Genomic DNA, 18,349 nt, shown 5'->3' with positions numbered 1-18,349 from the left:
ACTCAGATCCTCTGGAGTTAAGGTGGTTTCGATGTGTCCAGAAATATTAGAGCTGTTTTATTACACATTAAGACTAGCAACTTAGCTACAGCCTCAGGGCAGAGGACCTGAGGCAGGAGTCAGAATCTTCAACTGCCCCTTACTCCAGCCTCCAGCTCCTACAGTCTTTGGACCCATGAATATCCACATACACTTGAAAAGGCCTCCAGTTGGGGGTTGGGGATTTAGCTCAGTGGTAGAGCGCTTGCCTAGGAAGTGCAAGGTCCTGGGTTTGCGCCCCAGCTCCGGAAAAAAGAAAAAAGAAAAAAAAAAAGACTCCAGTTTGGGTTTTTGGACCAGTTACTTAAAGAGAGAACTCTTAAGGGAACCTACCCATAGCCTGGAGGCAGGCTTGGCTGTTAAGACAGAATTATCAGAGGATTTCTGAGCATTTTCCCAGAGCTGAAGCCTTGTTGCACTTGCTGACGTGAGCAGGTAACTCCAGGAGACAAACTTTACTCCAGGAAGAGAGTGGAGGCTTTGACTAGGGATCCCTAGGGTTTGCAGCAATCCCGAGGGGCCTAGACTTTGCTGGTCTGAGCATTCTACATTCAAGTATACTGTCATGGTATGCAGAGCATTCTGATGGCTCAATTCAGCTCATTTTTTCAGGCTTGGGCTGAGCTGACTTCAAACTGGGTCTCACTATCCTGTAGCTCCTACTGACTCCAGCTAGGACCATAGGTGTCAGCCATGAGCTCAGGGCCTGGCACATGCCAGGCAAGCTCCACCCCAGTGACACATTAACTTACTGCATGCTTGCTTACCCAATCCTCCTAAAAAGGAAAAAGTAAATTCATTTAATACTAACAGTAGTTCTAGCAAAAAAGCCCAAGATATAGAATAAAACTGATTGGCAACACATAAAAACAGCCAGACTTGGAGATTTTATTTCCTTTATTGAGAAACTTAAGTCTTGGGTACATCAAAACCAATTTCTGGGAGAGGGGAAAAAAAACAGAACTCATAATAGAAAAAAAAGTTACCATCATCTGGGCCACAACAGAACCCAGAGAATATATTCTTATAATTGAAAAATTCTAGGTGCTTCATAATTGACCTTTTGATACAAAATGACCTGTTGAATTTGTAACTTGGTTCTTGAAAGAGGTCCACAGACAAACTAGGAAGTCTTCAGACCTCAGCTGAATGCCGTGAGGGGTTATTTGGCTTTTGACTCCTGAAAGAGAGCAGCACCAACACAAATAAGCAGCCCGCTATAAGAACTCCATCAGCATCAGCTGCCCCATCCCGCCCTGACTTCAACTGTCCATCACCTCTCAGGTACCAGTCCTACAAGACCAATATCCCTCTGCACACTGCTCTCCCAGCTTGGCAGGACACAATCTCACCCACCTCAGGCCAAGCTAGCAAGGTATAAGATATGCATAGATGCAGGTAGGTCTTATGATGTGACTGCCACTATGTCAGGCCAGGAGATTATTCATTTCTATGTGGTGGCCAAGCACGTGATCAGGTGCTTCTAGGTTGCTCAGACTGAGCAGCTGGGTACTAGGGCTCTGCCTCCCCAACGTGGACAGCTGGGATTACAGACATAGTCATGGACGTAGCCCCCCAGCATCCTGGAGGCTGAGTGAATCATCCTGGGGCATAGGCTAAGTAAGGCCCTATGTGAAACACCAGAGAGGCAGAAAATGTCAACTGTCAACATACTTCTGGTTTAAGAGGTAGCAGCAGCAACAGTGCCCACCTTCTGGGCAGCTTCTTTCTTGGCATGATGAGCCTGCAGGACTGCCACAGCTTCATCCACCTGTGGAAGACGCCCAGATGTTCAGAGACTGAGGGGAGCCACCCCAGGTGCTCAGTGACCCACTTGTCTCTCCTGGCACACAGACGTGGTCAATGAGTAGAAGATCCCCCAGGCGGGCTCCTCCTGGTGCTATCTCTTCAACAACTTTAGCAGTAGCTCAAATCAGACATGGGTGGCCATGGGGGCCACAGACCTTTCTCTCTGGACGGCCCCCAAGCTCATTCCCTGAAGCTAAACCGTGATGTCACAGGGTCTTGAAAGGCAGCTCACCTTGGAACGGAGGGACTCGGGGGACTCCAGCATGTGGAGCAGCTCAGAGTTGTCGATTTCTAGCAGCATCCCTGTAATTTTTCCAGCCAGGTTTGAATGCATTGTTTGGATAAGTGGGAACAAACGCTCCCCTGTGGGCAGAACAGTTGCCATCATAAAAGTGTCCAATCCCAGTGAGCACCAACTGACTGACATTTTCCCAAGCATGGAACTTACCCAGCATCTGCTTCTGCTCCTGGGGAGGAGCTGCAGCCAGCATGGAGGCAGTCAGGGGTTCTTGACCCTGGACATGGACTGCAGGCTGGGGGGCCTGTGAACCAGGAGAGGCAGTGGGGTTAGCACTAAGGAAGACTATATGTGAAAGGGAGCGGAGGTGGCAGTCCTGTGCTCAAAGACAAAGCTGGCTAGCTGTGTACTGTAAGCTATTGGAAGGGGAAGATGCTGACCAACAAACCTGCCTCACAACACAAGGCCCTGCAGTCAAAACCAGGCCCCGGGAGACATAATTTGTGATTTTCATGTAGTCTTGGCTGGCCTTGATCCCCTTGCTGCCAAGGGCCAAGGGCTGGGATTACACGTGCGTACTTCACAGTATTTATGCACTTCTCTTCAATGCCTCCCTTACGTTATTGTCAGTACATACAGAGGCAGGAGCCAAAGAGTGAGAATCAAAACATTCCTAACCATACTTCATTATCCCCCGGTACAGGATGTTTGGGTTTTCTGTGTACCCTCTCCGAACCCAGGCTGGCCTCAGTAGGTGCTGACCTTTAACTCCTAATCCTTTTGTCTCTACTGACCCAGCACCTGGATTCTGGGATATGCTAATAATACCCTGGTAAATTCAACCTTTTCTTTTACAGGACTGGGGCTTGGTCTAGGTGTTTTTAATATATTAGCAATTATTTGAGGATCATTAATATATGCAACAGTGTTGCTAGAACCATAAAAAGGTGTTACAGGTGAATTAGCACCAAGTTCCAAGAAACCCCCACTGGAGAGAATGATGAGAAGGGAGACTATTATTAAGAATAATTCAAAGCAGCTTCTACTCCTGAAGTTGTCTGGGCAGGTGAGGCCCAGTCATAGCAAACTGCCACCAAGTTCTGAAAGTGGCTATGCTTTAGGTCACAGCTTAGGCACCTTAACCTCTGAATATTCTGGGAAGCTTTCTGTTGGGTGTTCTGTATATGTGTTTGACGATGTAGGGGAGGTCAACCCTGGGGCCTGGTTCCTCAGGCATCACCACCACTTTCTTAAGGAAGTCATCTCCCTCCCTGGTCTGGAATCTGCCCAGTAGGCCAGGCCAGGTTGGCCTCAGGGATTCCTGTTTAGATTTCTCACCTTGTCCAGCCTTTTCTGTGTTATGTGTGTATATGTGGCATGTGCACAGACGTAGGCCAGAGAACTGTCAGGTGTCTTCTCTAAAACTCGGTCTCTCGTGGAACCTAGAGCTCACTCTGGCTCTCCTGGCCAGCCTGCAGATCCAAGAACCATCATCTCTCTCTGGCCCCACAATGCCAACTCTTACATGTGTGCTTGGGACCTGAACTACTCAGGTCTCCATGCTTACACAGCACACTGTCCACTTCCCCACCCCTTTTCATATGGGTTCAGGGGATCCAAGTCTGAGCTTGCGCCTTTAACGGGCTGCCCACTGAGCTGTCAGTCCCTAGCCTGAAGAAAAGCTAGAGGTTACCAACTGCCTGTAAAACAGCCAAGGATCAATTAGGTCACCAGATGTGAAGGTAACCCAGAGGCAAGAGCTGAGCGTGCACAGGTGTCGTAAGAACCTGTTAACACTTAAGAGGAATCAAAAAACATGGCATCTTTAAAATGGAGCAGAAATAGGACAAATCCCTTCACAGTTCACAGCTCTGTTGTGCCTCACCTGCAGCGGCTGAATGGCAGGGTGAGGGCTGCGGACATTGGAGGCATACTTGTATGGAGCCACAGCCCTGGGAGCAGCAGCAGCGACTGTAGCACGAGGTGCAAGGTTTGGCACAGCCGTAGGGACGCCTTGTGGAGAGAACAAGTGTAATTAAAGCGCATCAGCCTGGGCAAAGGCCCGTCAAAATCCCAGCTTTCCCCCTTCTGTGTGCACCCAATACCACCTCCAGACTGGCAGCTGTCAGTCAGCCCTTGCTGGGCGGCACCAGCCCCACCAAAGTCCATAGCCAAGCGGTCCGGGCACTCAGACCCTACAACAGACCAGCAAATGCACATCAGTGTTGACAGCAGATGCCCAACTGGCCACGTCCCATGGAAGAACTCCAGCACATGACCACACATGTCCCTCACAGGGCCAAAGGACACCACAGACGTCTTTGCACATTTAGAATGAGAGTCTCCTCGTCCCTCCACCCTCAACAGCGTGGTGCCTGTATATCCATCCAGACAGAGTACTTCTGGGTGACCGTTCACATGACACCCGCTGAGCAGACAGTGTTCAGAGTGACCAACACACCAGGACCCACAGTCACTGCTCGTGAAGGCAGAAGCAACTACCTAAGCACACAGCTAAGGATGCAGGAAAAACGAGACCCAGACTGACCAAGCCAGGGCAGATCAGAGCCAGTCATCTGGATCCCCCCTCCCCGGCCATGCGCCTACAGGCCAGTTTGCTCACCGACTCTCTGAGCGGTAGTAGGAAGGCCACGAGAGGCCGGAGCATTACCAGTTGGAGCCAGATGCCGAAGAGCTGGACGAGGCCCAGATTGCCGCAGGGCACTTGGCATTCCTTGGAAGCCTGAAGAGACAAGGGCACTCAGCACGGACCAGCCAGGATGGACCAGGTGCTGGGTTGCAGGAGAAGCCGGTGAACTACTGGACAGGCATAGCCCGAGGAACAAGGCTCTGCTTCCTGCTACCTACCTTGAGGTCTCCCGCCTTGCTGCCAGCGTGGATTAGGCCTCATTTGCGCTAATTGATTAGGTGTGTAATATGGAGGTCTTCCCTGGGCCTGTAGGGGAAAAGAATCCAAGTCTTAAGAACCTGCACCCACTGCCCTCACCCGGACACTGGGTCAATATTTGGGTGATTAACTTAGTATTCTACTCAAAAGTGGAAGGACTGTCAATGGACAGTTATTCCACCTCATTGGCGATGTAACCACAGGTTAATTCATCTCTCTTACTTCAACACTAGTCCCCAAACACCCCTCCCTCAGCTGCCGAGATTGCCTAGCAGATCTACCTGTGGCACTGCCGGCACAAAGTAGCCACCAGCTGCAGGCTGGAACTGATTTAAGATGGCGTTGGCAGGGAGCGCTCTCATTCCTGCCACACGCTGCATATACTGGTTAGTCAGGTGAGCCTTCCGCTCCTCCTTCCTCTGGGCCAGGGCGACGTACAGAGGCTTGGAGCCCACAATGCGTCCGTTCATCTCCGTGACCGCTTTGGTTGCCTCTTCAGGAGAGGAGAAACAGACAAAGCCAAACCCTTTGCTTCTCCCGTCTTCCAGCATCACCTACGGAAAGAGACTGGATGTCACTGGGAGGCAGGACAGGAAAACAGAGTCTAATCAGTCTTACCAGCCCCTCTGAGCCCTGGTTCCCACACTCTAAGACAACTAACTCTGAATACATCACAGTCTCTGCAGAGCCAGCCTCTAACGTCTTTCTCTTTACTGAAGGGGTTACTGCTTTCCTGTGCCTTGTGTGTTGGCCTCTTTAATCCTCCAAGGTCAGTGTGTTACTAGGTCAACAGTCTTCTACCCATGGAACAGTGCCCTGTCATCTGCCTGGTCTTTAAAGGTATATGGCTTTGCAGAGGCATACACCAACAGGGCCAGTTAAGTGGGTGACACCAAGAAGAACCAGGAAATGTTTGCCAGGGCTATCCACCCCCCATCACAAACCTCCAGATATCTGAAGCAAGGAGGGTTCTTTTGCCAGCACCCCAAAAGGTTTAAATAAAATACCCACAGCAGAGCATAGTGGCATACACCATCTTGCCAGCCATCCAGGAGGCAAGCAGATCTGAGTTTTTGGGTCAGCCTGGTTTACATAGTGAATTCTAATCACCCAGGACTACATAGCAAGACCCTGTATGAAAATACAACCAACGAAAAACCGATACCAATACCAACACCTTACACAGAAGGCCAAACCCTACCTGGCCACCACTCAACCCTTTTCACAACTTAAAGGCCTTGTGTGGTAGCTGCTGTGTGCTCCACCAAGCAATATGCAGTGTCAGGCCACTACCTCGACCAGTGTCACTCCCCAAGTGCTAAGGTCCCGTTGCAGACCATGCCCGCATGATCTTGGCTGTCCAGCCAAACTTTCCTGTCAAAGGCCCACTAAACCTTTAAAACCTTGTTCTCAAGGGGGGAAGTGTGGCAGAGTTGTAGGGACAGGCCCCAGGACAGATGGAAACGACCCGTCTGGATTTCCTCTGCTCTACTATAGCACTGCCTGTCCCCAGACCAGCACCAAGCAAGCAGGCCTGGGAAAGATTTGAGTGCTGTGAGGAACTGGGCCAGACTCCAAGCCCCAGTGCAAGTAGACAACACATACAATCACAAACCTTCTCCAGATATCTGAAGCAAGGAGGAACATGCTAGAACATTGTACTCTGGACCACCAACACAATTAACTAACGCCATTGACCCAACGACAGAAAAAACTGTTTCCAAACCCATGCTAGCACACGTTATTACCTTCGCACTGGTGATTGATCCAAAGGGTGAGAACTCTTTCCTTAACTTCTCATCGTCAATGGTGTCATCCAAGTTCTTAATGTAGAGATTCACTCCCTGGAGAGGGGATTACTGTTAAATACATCTCTATACAGTTATTTCCCAACACACTTGGGGACCTGTCAAGTTAAAACTCTTGCCTGAAGTCAGGCAGTGGTTGGTGTATGCCTTTAATCCCGCACTTGGGAGGCAGAGACAGGTGGATCTGTGAGTTTGAGGCCAGCCTGATCTACAGAGTGAGTTCCAGGCCAGATAGGGCTACACAACAAACCCTGTCTCACCAAAAACCACCCTACCAACCAAAAACAATTCTTGCCTGTGACCCTTCTTGTACTCAGGAGGCCAAGGCAAGGGACTATTGAGTGTTTGAGGCCAGCCTAGGATACAGAGCAAGACCCTACCTTAAAAAACAAAACCTAGAGGCTCCAGAGTTGGGGCTCTAACCCGTTTTGAGGAAGGAGGGTTGCTAGAGATCTAGGTCAGCCTAATGCAATGATTTCCCCCAGGCCACCCCGAGTTATAGTAAACTCTGCCTCAAATCAGGACAAACATCCCCACCCCTGCAGGACTGACATTAGCCCACGGTGAGAAACTCCTGCCCTAGAGCCATGGATACAGCCACATCACTTTCCCATACGCGCTCTGGCCAACCACTCACCCTACAGGGCTCTTTCAGCTGCTGCGCCTAAAGGGGCATCTTAGGGAAATGAACCCACACAGCCAAGAGCAGTGTGTGGACACTTTCAGAACAGAGGCCTGTATCACCGGCCCTACCCGGCAATGCTTTGGCAGGTGCCAGCCTTTAAACCCGACTTTGCAGGGGAATGCCCCTTCCCACAGAAGTCTACAGCACCACTGGCACCACACCCTGGAGAAGGCAGCCGCCTCACCTGGTACCGACTAATCCTCTCCTGCTTCAGCTGTTCGAATTTCCGTTTTAACTCCGCCTGACGTTCTACTTTTTTCTGAGCACGGCCTACAAATATGGATTTCCCACTCATTTCTTTTCCATTCATTTCTTCCACAGCCTGAGAGAGAAGATGTACGTCTTTAATTGAAGACATACGTAACACAGAGACTTGGCCATCTTCTGTAGCAGAGCCCAGCACACCAAGGAAAATGCTTCTCGATGGACTGATGGACACTGAAGTCTGCTACACTATAACCCCACTCAGGAGGGAAGTGGAGTCAGCACCTAAATGAGTTACTGGTCATTACTGATGCAGACATCTTTTTTCCCTTAATTCCCACCCCTAGCTTCAGCATCTTCAAAAACACCTTCATTCTCAAGGAGTGTGGCAGAGTTGTAGAGACAGGCCCCAGGACAGATGGAAACAACCCGTCTGGATTTCCTCTGCTCTACTATTGCACTGCCTGTCCCCAGACCGGCACCAAGCAGCAGGCCTGGGAAAGATTTGAGTGCAGAGGGTGTAAAGGGTATGTGTGTACGGTGGTGGGGAGTGGTGGTCTCTAAACACAGTATCTGTATAAAAATTAGGCAAGGGCTGGTGAGTCTTGACTGATGATCTGATAACGCTCAACTTTTCAGGCCCCTCTGTAGGTTAAGGGTCCAGCACATTGCCCTACCTAAAGGATTCAGTTTCTCTACCCAAGAATGGGGACAACCACCTGCCCCAATCTTCCATCAGTATCTGAACTGACAGTTAACAGATCATTAACTGGATGCTGGGCAGAGCTGCACACCCACTGAGCCCCCTCTAGCTACTCTACTTTGCACTAGGTGCCGCCCAGTTTCTTCTCGACCCTCACAGCGCTCTTACCTTATTGGCATCCTCATGTTTCTCATAGCTCACGAAGCCGAAGCCTTTGGACTTCCCACTGCAGTCTCTCATCACCTTGACACTTAAGGTCTTACCTATCACCACAGGACAGAACAGTTAGTGACGTCTGCCACAGCTCACGAGGACTTCTTGCTCCTAACTCAGCTGGAACAAATCTCCAGATGAGCCCAGATGGGTCTGAGACAGAAAGAGGTACCAAATCTGGTCTAAAACCCCACCAAGCTTCTGGGATTACCTTACAAAGGAAAAAGCGGAGATGAAGCCAAGAGAAAAAGGCCTGGACTTTTATGTTCACCCTCCACCCCCTGAGGTTAGTGTCCTTGCCGAAAGAAAAACGGATTAAGCCTGGTATGGTCAGTACAAGAGTGGGCATGCGGGCTCCAGGCCTCAACTTACCAAACTGGCTGAATAGCTCCCTCAGATTCTCATCATCCACCTCTTCTCCAAAGTTTTTGATATAAACATTGGTGAATTCCTTGGCCTTGGCTCCAAGCTCGGCTTCCCGCTCTTTGCGAGACTTGAATCTGCCCACGAACCTACAAAGAAACCATGAAGAACGGTGATCACGCAGAAGGAACGAAACACAGTTTTCCAGGAATGCAGATTAAAGGCCGGCAGGAGAGGTTAACACACACAAGGACCCCATCCACCACAAGAACAAGCTCAGATGCCCCAAGTCCCCAGCAGAAAAAGAAAGAGACAGGGGCTGTCTGGCAGGGACCAGCCCCAGGGCTCCTGGTTCAGACCAGGGCCACTCCTACCACATCACACTGCCTTCGTGAAGAAACCAGAAGACCATGTTTTTAAAACGTTCATTTCTGTGCATCTATGTAAATGCATAGAAAACGTCTGGAAGGATATAAACCAAACTGTTAACAGTGGTTAAGTCCAGCAGCGGGACGGCCGCAATCAGGTGACCTTTGCTTATCATTCGGTAACCTTGACAGGAAAATATGTCCACACACCCGACACAGACATACACGAAGCCTTGCCTATTCCACACCCCAAAGGACAGAAATGATTGTTGCTTGTAATAGCCAAAATGCAATAGTACAAAATGCAAAAAAAAAAAAAAAAAAAAAAAATACCCATGGCTGTCCCCAACCCCACAGTAATGATCCGAAAAGGGATGAGCTTTTTTTCACAGTATGCCAATTAAACAACGGACAGTGAAATGTCACAGCTCAGAAGACTAGAGGACAATTTGGTGCCAAAAACTAGCAAGAGCCCCACGGGTAGGAATGAGTTGAAGGAAAGCTGAGGTTATAACTAATATCCAGCTCCTGGTCAGCCCAGGGCCTCTCCACTCTGCCGCTGGCCGAGACCCCTGCTCAGAGTGGGCTCAGAGCTGTCTTCTAGCCAGCCCCACTTGCTGACGCTCACAAAACCCAGATGAATGCCTTAAGGGAGAGGCAGCAGGCAGGCCATGGCTCGGCAGGGAGCCGACTGTGGCAAGTCAAAAGGGCTGCCATGGCTCGGGCAGGGAGACTCACCAGCCCTGGAGTGGAGAGGTAGGAGCAGGCCACACTTGGGCCGAGAGAACCAGTAGCCGCCTTGTGTGTGCCAGTTAATACCGAGGTGGGGCCATGGCTGGCTCATGCGATGGCTGTCGCTCCAGACTGGGACACTCACACTTTGCGGTCATTGAGGAGCATGCCATTCATCTTCTCGATGGCCTTGTTGGCAGCCTCTTGGGTCTCGAAGTGGACAAAGGCATAACCCTTAGAGCCGTTCTCATCACAGACCACCTGTTGAAGAGGAGGCAGGTCACCTGGGGGCCACTGGCCAGATGTACGGACCTCACAGGACCCAGCACTACCAAGTACCCTGCTTTCCAACGGCTGCCATGATTAGTCTATTTCTGGCCCACATTGTGTTTCTGTGCCAGCAAGGTGAGCCTCAGGGGGTTTTTTGGATACAGGTTCCCTCCAGACTGACAAGCAAGCCCCAGGAATCCTGTTTCTGCCTTTGCAACACTGGTATCATGCATTCATGGGTGGATGGTCCCCTGCCCAGTTTTTTTTTTTTTTTTGGTTCTTTTTTTCGGAGCTGGGGACTGAACCCAGGGCCTTGCGCTTCCTAGGCAAGCGCTCTACCACTGAGCTAAATCCCCAACCCCCCCTGCCCAGTTTTTAACAAGGATTCTAGGGAATGTAACTCAGATCCTTTCCCATGCAGCAAACACTTTACCAAATGAATTTCCTGCCTAGCCCAGGAAATTTCCTTTTTTCCCCTCAAGTGCTCCTTTATTTAAAAAAAAAAAAAAAAAGAAAAAAGAAAGAAAGAAAGTAATACCAGCACTTGGGATGGGAACCTTGATCATCTTCCTGGTCACTCACCCACACAACATGCCATCTGAGGCCAGCCCAGTAAGATGCTGCTCAAAGTGTGTATGGGGGTGGGCGGGGGTTTAAGGGAAAGAAGGTTCAATGAGTAAAAGTCTTTGGCTCATTCCCTGGGATCCACAGGCAACACCCAGATACAACTTGTTCATAGATAAAAACTTAATGAAAGAGGGGGCAGGACTGGAGGCTAGCTCAGTATTCGAGCACTGCAAAGGGTTCAATCACAGCATAGAAAACAGGGAAAAACCAGAAAGATCAGGTACAAACCAAGGTGCTCAGAAAAGTGCTTTCCAAGTGCACAAAAGTCAAGTCCTGAGTGTGTCAGCAGCCACCATGTGAAGGTTAGCGGCTGAGTAAGGTTCCCAGAAACAAGGGGCTGCTGACCCCAATCCCAAATGGAAACTTTCAACAGTCGGTACCATGAAAGTACACAAAACACCTTACAAGTAGCTGGAGTTCATCTGGCAGACTGCTTGCCTCAACCCTGTACCATACAAGCTGGGGGCGGCAGCACACACCTGTAATCTTAGCGAACACCAGAAGTTCAGTTATCCTTGGCTATATGCCATACAGAGCTCTAAGTCACCTGGCCCGGTGTCATACTTTAATCCCAGCACTCGAGAGGCAGAGGCAGGCCGCCTGTGAGTTATTATAGGTTAGCCACATCTGCAGAGATGGTTCTAGACAACCAAGGCTACACAAAGAAACCCTGTCTCGAAAACCCAAAACAAAAAACCTGTGGCTAAGATTCCCCACATGCTCTTCTGTGATAATTCCATTCCCAGAGTGGGATCCAGCTTAGTGGGTGAGTTAACTGCTACTTGGGAGACTAGGGGCAGCCATAAGTTCAAGACCACACTAGGCACCTTGGTGAGATACGAAAAAGTAGAGAGGGCTGTGGGTAAAGCTCACTAGACCCGAGGTTTACATAGCAATGGGGGAGGGGGTTGTAAACAACCCTAATGAAATGCATTGGGTCGCACACACAAAGATAGCAGTGGGTTAGTCGAGAATTAGGATGGGGTTATGGGGAGTAGGCTAAGAATTGGGGAATGACATGATCAAGATACATATGCACATGTGTGAAATGCCTTAACGAAACCACAGGTCACCAAAATGCTAACACTAAAACCAAGCCAAAACACCCTCAGTGATAGGAAAGTTATCACACCCAATTGTCCCGAATTCTAAGGTACCCTCCCTTTGATGCTATCCCCAGGCTGGCCTTGAACTCCCTAGATAGCTCCCATCAGCAGCCTTGAGCACAAACCACACCCAGCCATAGCATTTATCTTGTTTTCAAGAAGCAGCAGTTACTCCTATTCGGCCAACAGTCCTTGGCGGACGCTTACCTTACAGGACAGGATGTTTCCGAAGGCAGAGAAAGTGTCATACAGTGCCTTGTTGTCTATAGACTTGTCCAGGTTCTTGATGAAGACATTTCCCACACCAGACTTCCTCAAAGAGGGGTCCCTCTGAGACCACATGATCCGGATTGGCTTCCCCTTAATCACATCAAAGTTCATGGTGTCCAAGGCCCTCTCAGCTGTCAAGGAGGAACACTCACTCATTAAGAATGCCAATCAACTAAGAAGACTTGTTGCCATGCCAGAAAGATCTCTGAAGTATCAAGATGGCCTCAGGGAACCAAGACTCTCACCATGGACTAAGCTCATGTTCCTAGTTAATGCATCGAAAACTAGATCCCATCCATTTTTTTTTTGTTCTTTTTTCCGGAGCTGGGGACCGAACCCAGGGCCTTGCGCTTCCTAGGTAAGCACTCTACCACTGAGCTAAATCCCCAGCCCCCCATCCACTTTTTTTTAATCCTTACTGTTACTTTCCAGACAGGGTCTCTCTATAGCCCCAACTGTCCTAGAACCTATATTTAGACCAGGTTGGCCTTGAACTCGAGAGCTGTCTGCTACTGCCTGAGTTCTGGGATTAAAGGCATGTGCCACCACGCCTTGTCTATTTTTATACTGAAAACCAAACAAAACTTAAAAGTAGGATAAACCGCCACACCTTTATCCCAGGGCTCAGGTTTAATTGGAAATCTTTAGAATCCTAAGAATTTAGCTACTCTTTCCTTCTAGCTGGTTGGGTTGTTCCTTGACTGCCCAAGGAAGCCCACCAGGCACCTGAGACTTGGAAGGACCAAAAGTCCTGATGCCACAATGCCACACTTTGCTGGTGGCAACAAGGATATGACCAGTGACTTCACTGAAGCAGTGTCATGACCTAAGCAAGCACCCTCTATGAGATTAAAACAGGGTCTAAGGTAGAGTGAGGTGACAAGTCTAAACCCACAGTACAGAAAGATTACAAAGTTAGGTCAGCCTGGTTGAGGTGACTGTCAGTCAAATTAGACAGCTGGGCATGGGGTTCTTAATCCCAGTGGCACTGTGGTACAAACTTCCCAACCTGAAGAAAGCTCCTTATTAAGCAGGAACATGAAAACTTAATTAGCTTCAGGAAGTCCCTGAAACTGATCAGATTCACTAGGGCCAACCCTACAATAAAAAGCTGATAGCCCCCCCTCAGAGGGAAGGAAGCTGGGTTGCCAAGACACTCAGGAGAAAAGCTGTAAAAACTGTTAAGGACCAGACCAGCTTCCTGGAAAAAGCAGGAAAGAGCCAAGCGGCCTGGAAGAGATCTAGACAACTGAGGCACCTGGAAAGGTCACTCTCCAATCTGTTGTGGCCTGCAGCTGTGCACTGTGTTCCAGGTTCCCAGCTTTCTGTAAGCAACCCCTCACCCATACTCCTCCAAGTAACCCTGATAAAATTCATAAAGTTGGACTTGGTGGTATTTGTATTTTTGGTCTGTCATGGGCTCCCATGTGCGGTGAGTAGACAAACACCACAAGTTCAGTCATCCCTGGCTATGTGCTGTACAGAATTCTAAGTCTCCTGGCATGGTATCATACTTCAGTCCCAGCACTTACTTGGGAGGCGGAGGCTGGCCATCTGTGAATTATAGGCTAGCCACATCGGCAGAGACGGTTCTAGGACAACCAAGGCTACATAAAGAAATCCTGTCTTGAAGACTTGCATCTCCCCAGGAAAGTCATAGGACAAGTCTATGGAGGTGTGTTCAAGGTCAGCCTGGTCTACTTCACATAGTGAGTTCCAAGGCAGCCAGGACTACATAGAGACCTTGTCTCAAAAACAAAACCTCTCAGCCTACCACAGGTACTTCGGAGGGACAAAGCCTAGCATATGTTAGTTGCTCAATGTGCTGAGACCCTGGGTTTAATCCCTAGCACTGCCAAGAGAAAAGAGAAAAAGCTCCCTAAAACTGCCCAGCAAACTCAACTGTCCAATCAGCCAAGAGGATCTACACCCAACCTTTCCCATGGCATGTGTGGGAGACGGTGGCTAGGCAGAGGGGATGGCAGGACAGATCAGGAAGGGTCAGGTAGGAACGTGCCTTTAAGTGACTGCAGGAGTTTACAAACTCAAACTATCCCATCATATTAGCAGGAAAGGAGCCCACCCCAACATAATTCTCCTGATCTATTTCAGACACTGTCGGAGTCAGCTTAGCTTGACAAACCAGGCTGAACTTATTTATAGCAGGGAGAAGTCTTACAGAGGTATGTGTTGGCAGACACACTGACCAATGGCCTCTGCTATTTCTAAGAGACAGGACTTTTGTTCAGAAGTCAAGAAAGCAGGCAGTTAAGGGACTCCATCACAACCCCCTTATATCCTGGGGACAAACAGAACTAGGCTCCAAGTGCTTTGATCAATATACTAGAAATTACCTAGCATCTCAACTAGACCTACCTCTCTGGTCTCAGCTGCAACTTGGGCAAGGAAGCTTCTGCCTCACCAAGAGTGGGGACAGACAGGGGTAGGGACTAAAGATCATTTGCTACAGAATGGCTTGTGTCCCACCCCTACGCCAGTTTCTACAGCTGGTTCCTTTTAATCTGGAGTCATGTGCAGCCCCTGACTGGGTTTCTTCTGGGCTTGTGGCTTGCCTGCACCCTCCCCGCACAGGGATGGCAGGAGACTCCCTGGCACCCCAACTTGATGAGCACAGGTGAGATGAATAATTGCCCAGTACTGTTTCAAGTGACACCTTCCTAGACTTCCTGGGTACCATTCTCTACATCCCTAGAGCTTCATGCAGCTGAGCAAGTCACCAAAACTGCATAGCAAACCCCTTACCAAAGGGATAGGAGGTGGGGGGTCTGATAGAAACTGCTGGCAACACTAGGAGCTACTCCCCTCTCAAGACCACAGCAGGAAACCGCTCACCTTGCTTCCTAAAGCCATCTCAAATCGTCAGTCTAGGTTAGGGCCAGCAGTCTTGAAACCTATACTTTTGAGGGTGTTGTTTCAATCCATTGAGGAGTGCCAATTCATGCCAGGGTCTACAACAGATCCACTTCTACTTGAAGGGGGTTATATATACACTAGAATAGCCAAGTCACTTTATTCGGATCCCGATTTCCAATCTCCTTGGGTTCCAATCCCTGCTCTACCCCACCCCCACCCAGTAGCCCAAGGTCATCAGGTTACCAAGTGGTGGAAGACTGAAGCCGGGGTCGTGACCACATGCCTGGCTCAACCTCTGCCTCGTGCTTCCATCCAGGCTTCTCTGGCTACATGCTATTTAGTATGTTCCCCAGCCCTGGCAGTTTGGCCTCCGCCTACAGCACTCCCAAGGTCCCCAGGAATCTCCCGAATGTGTGCACACCGCTCCTACTCACCGTCAGCTGGCTGCTGGAAGTTGACGTAGGCATAACCCAGAGAGCGGCGGGTGATCATATCGCGGCAGACCCGGATGGACAGCACAGGCCCCGCAGGGCTGAACTTTTCATACAGCATGGCTTCGGTGACATCGGAGTGCAGATCGCCCACGTATAAGGAGGCCATGGGGTAGCTGCTGGCCGCAGCGTTCATCTCCCCACCCCCTACTACCCCGAGCCCCGCCAGGACTTCTTGCAGGGCCTACTGCAGGACAAAAGGGGCTCCGAAGAGCTGTGGCACGCGCCGCAGCGCACAGGTGGCACCAGCGACGCTGGGAGAGGCTGGAGCAGGGAGGCTCCGAGGCGGGACCGGAGTGCGGGACGACTTACACCGGACCGCAAAAGCCCCAAGACAAAAGGCTCTCAAAAACAATATGGCCCTCTCCTGGAGTTTGTACTCTCCAGCTGTCCTGGCTTGGAGCTTAAAAGATAAAAATTGAAGTAGGGAATCCCCTTGCAGAGGGGGCAAAAATTTTTTCTAGAGGCAGCCAGATGCTGCGCTCACAGCGGCCTTGGGGACACGCGTTTCGCGATAAATATAGGCCCCGGGCTCCCGGCGGTTTACAATTACAGCGGCCCGGGAAGGGGGAAACCAAATCTTTGCGGGTGCCGGCGAAGGGCAGCGCGGACACGTGGTGCGGCCAGCCGGGGCGCGGGGCTGCCACGCGGCGCGGAGGCGTGCGGGGGCGGGCCGGGCCTAGGGGACGGCTCACCACGGGACGGACAGACAGACGCCGACGGACAGGCAGGCCGGAAGCTGTGAAAGTCACTTCCCCGCGGGCTCCCAGCACAAGTCGCGGTCTCGTTCTTTTTCTTCTTTTCCTTCCTTTTTCTTTTTTTTCTCTTTTCTTCTTTTCTTTTTTTTAGGGTTTTTTGAGGCTTTTTTAAATTTTTTTTAAGCTTTTTCTCTTTTTTGCTTTAGGCTTGCTGAGCCCAAACGCAGCACTAGCGACTGCGACCCGGGGCGGAGAGAGGCGGCTGAAGCAGCCACCGCTCCATTTATACCCTCCCGCCCCGGGCGCTGCTGGTCGAAGGGCGCCTCGCGACCTGGGCGCAGTCGTGCCCGCCCACTCTGCCCGGGGGCCCAAGGCGGGGCAGCCACGCGAGAGTGACCTGGAGCGGCCGAAAGGTGTCACAGCGACCCCTTGCGTTTGGAGGACCGGTCGTTCGCACCTGTATGATTCTTTTTTCCACGATGTATGGATTGAGCCATATCCTCCCCAACACCCACACACAGGTATAATGTTTAAAACATCCATGAAATGCCTACATCTACACAAAGCGATGCTAAATTACAGCTAACAGGTGACCCAATACATGGTGAGCTGAATACGCAAGACATACGGAAGTTTTAAGAACATATAACCTTGAGGTTGGATTGTGGAGGTCATTAGAAATGGTGGTAGTATCTTAGGTGATAAGACTTTTCTGGAAAGATGAACACATCTTAGCAAAGCTTTGATAAAAACAAAACTCATCCGTCCCCTCCGGTTTAGTTCTGGTGGAACTCCTACAACTTAGTTCATGCTTTGCAGGCAAAAGGAGGAAGAGGAAAAGAAAGGTGGGTTCTTGTCTAAGGGAGCTCCATCTAGAGATGTCCTTAGAGGACATCTCATGGTAACTCATGGCAAAACACAAAGACACTGCATCGGTGCGTGTGTATATGCATGTGAAACAATGTTTTTTTGTCACTATGTAAGCTAGTTAAGAGAGTTTAGGCTTAGATAATGGAGGGTAATCTTTGACTTTTCACCCAAATGAAGGCTTTGCTGATCATTTGAAAGTCATGTTATTTCATGGGACTAAATATGTGGAGTTGTAGCAGCAGTTCCCTTTCCTACTGGTTGAAGTAAAAAATTGAGGAAATACATGTATTTATCTATCAATTCGTTCCAATAAATGGCTAACCAGAGCTTTTCCTGAGCAGATGCCATGGTTACCATGGTATACAAGAGTCCATCCCTACCTCGAAGAGTAGTTTTTCTGGTGACTATATAGATAGATAAAGAAGCCTTGCTAGGTATAGTGACTTACACCTTTAATCTCAGCACTTGGGAGATAGAAGCTCCCTCTGTGACTTTGTGGCCAACCAGGTCTACATAGCAAGTCCCAAGCCAGCCAAGGACAGGCAGTGAGACCCTGTCTTAAAAAAAAAAAAAAAGCTGGGAGGTGGTGGTACACGCCTTTAATCCCAGCACTTGGGAGGCTGTGGCAGGAGGATTGTTATAGATTTGAAATGAGCCACGGCTGGGTGGAGGCAGCGGCTCATGCCTTTAATCCCAGTTCTTGGGAATCAAAGGCAGATGGATCTCTGAGTTTGAGGCCAGGCTGATCTATGGTATGGATCTTGTTCTAGGACAGGCAGAAATACGCTGAAAAAACATCTCCAAAACCCAGAAGAAAACAAACTTAAGTATTTCTGTCGAATTTGACCCCTCTCCTCAGAGACATCTTCCCAGACCACCCAGTCTCCAAAGTAGCTTGCCAGCGCTCATAATCACACTCACATCACTCTATCTTCCTTTCAAAACATTACACCTAAAAATATGCTGTCCAAACAAGTGCTGAGCACCCAGGAGAATCCATGACCCAAAAAATTCAAAACCTGAATCTCTCCAGGTGTGGTGACACAGGACTCTACCATCAGGAGTACAAGTCA

General features: G+C 49.7%; 1 protein-coding gene and 2 non-coding genes across 18 annotated transcripts; all 3 read right to left on the bottom strand.

The window, feature by feature from the left end:
• Nucleotides 1-918: 918 nt before the first annotated feature.
• On the bottom strand, nucleotides 919-16,724 carry Pabpc4 (poly(A) binding protein, cytoplasmic 4). 16 transcript variants are annotated; one of them, NM_001436706.1, is given in 16 exon segments: nucleotides 919-1,219; nucleotides 1,714-1,810; nucleotides 2,081-2,211; nucleotides 2,297-2,390; nucleotides 3,972-4,099; nucleotides 4,195-4,281; nucleotides 4,710-4,829; nucleotides 4,955-5,042; nucleotides 5,276-5,548; nucleotides 6,743-6,838; nucleotides 7,672-7,809; nucleotides 8,563-8,657; nucleotides 8,980-9,119; nucleotides 10,216-10,331; nucleotides 12,281-12,474; nucleotides 15,652-16,724. In NM_001436706.1, coding segments are annotated over 15 exon segments (1,983 nt in total). In that variant the 5' UTR covers nucleotides 15,845-16,724; the 3' UTR covers nucleotides 919-1,219; nucleotides 1,714-1,720.
• On the bottom strand, nucleotides 6,415-6,547 carry LOC148006033 (small nucleolar RNA SNORA55). The gene has a single exon (XR_015621569.1). It is a non-coding gene; the product is annotated as a small nucleolar RNA SNORA55 (small nucleolar RNA).
• On the bottom strand, nucleotides 8,073-8,204 carry LOC120103283 (small nucleolar RNA SNORA55). Its single transcript, XR_015621568.1, has one exon. It is a non-coding gene; the product is annotated as a small nucleolar RNA SNORA55 (small nucleolar RNA).
• Nucleotides 16,725-18,349: the final 1,625 nt, after the last annotated feature.

This window comes from Rattus norvegicus, chromosome 5 (assembly GCF_021556685.1).
Source record: "Rattus norvegicus strain SHRSP/BbbUtx chromosome 5, alternate assembly SHRSP_T2T, whole genome shotgun sequence".
In the NCBI taxonomy this organism is placed as follows: Eukaryota; Metazoa; Chordata; class Mammalia; order Rodentia; family Muridae; genus Rattus; species Rattus norvegicus.
This window is presented reverse-complemented; position numbering and strand designations above follow the sequence as displayed.

Excerpts from the sequence above, each read along its gene's own strand:
- Pabpc4 (XM_087548324.1), bottom strand. The coding sequence starts at position 8,634 with ATGAGAGACTGCAGTGGGAAGTCCAAAGGCTTCGGCTTCGTGAGCTAT. Across the intron at positions 7,810-8,562 it reads AACATGAGGATGCCAATAAG|GCTGTGGAAGAAATGAATGG; the intron begins GTAAGAGCGCTG and ends CTTCTCTCTCAG. Across the intron at positions 6,839-7,671 it reads AGAGGATTAGTCGGTACCAG|GGAGTGAATCTCTACATTAA; the intron begins GTGAGGCGGCTG and ends TCCCCTCTCCAG.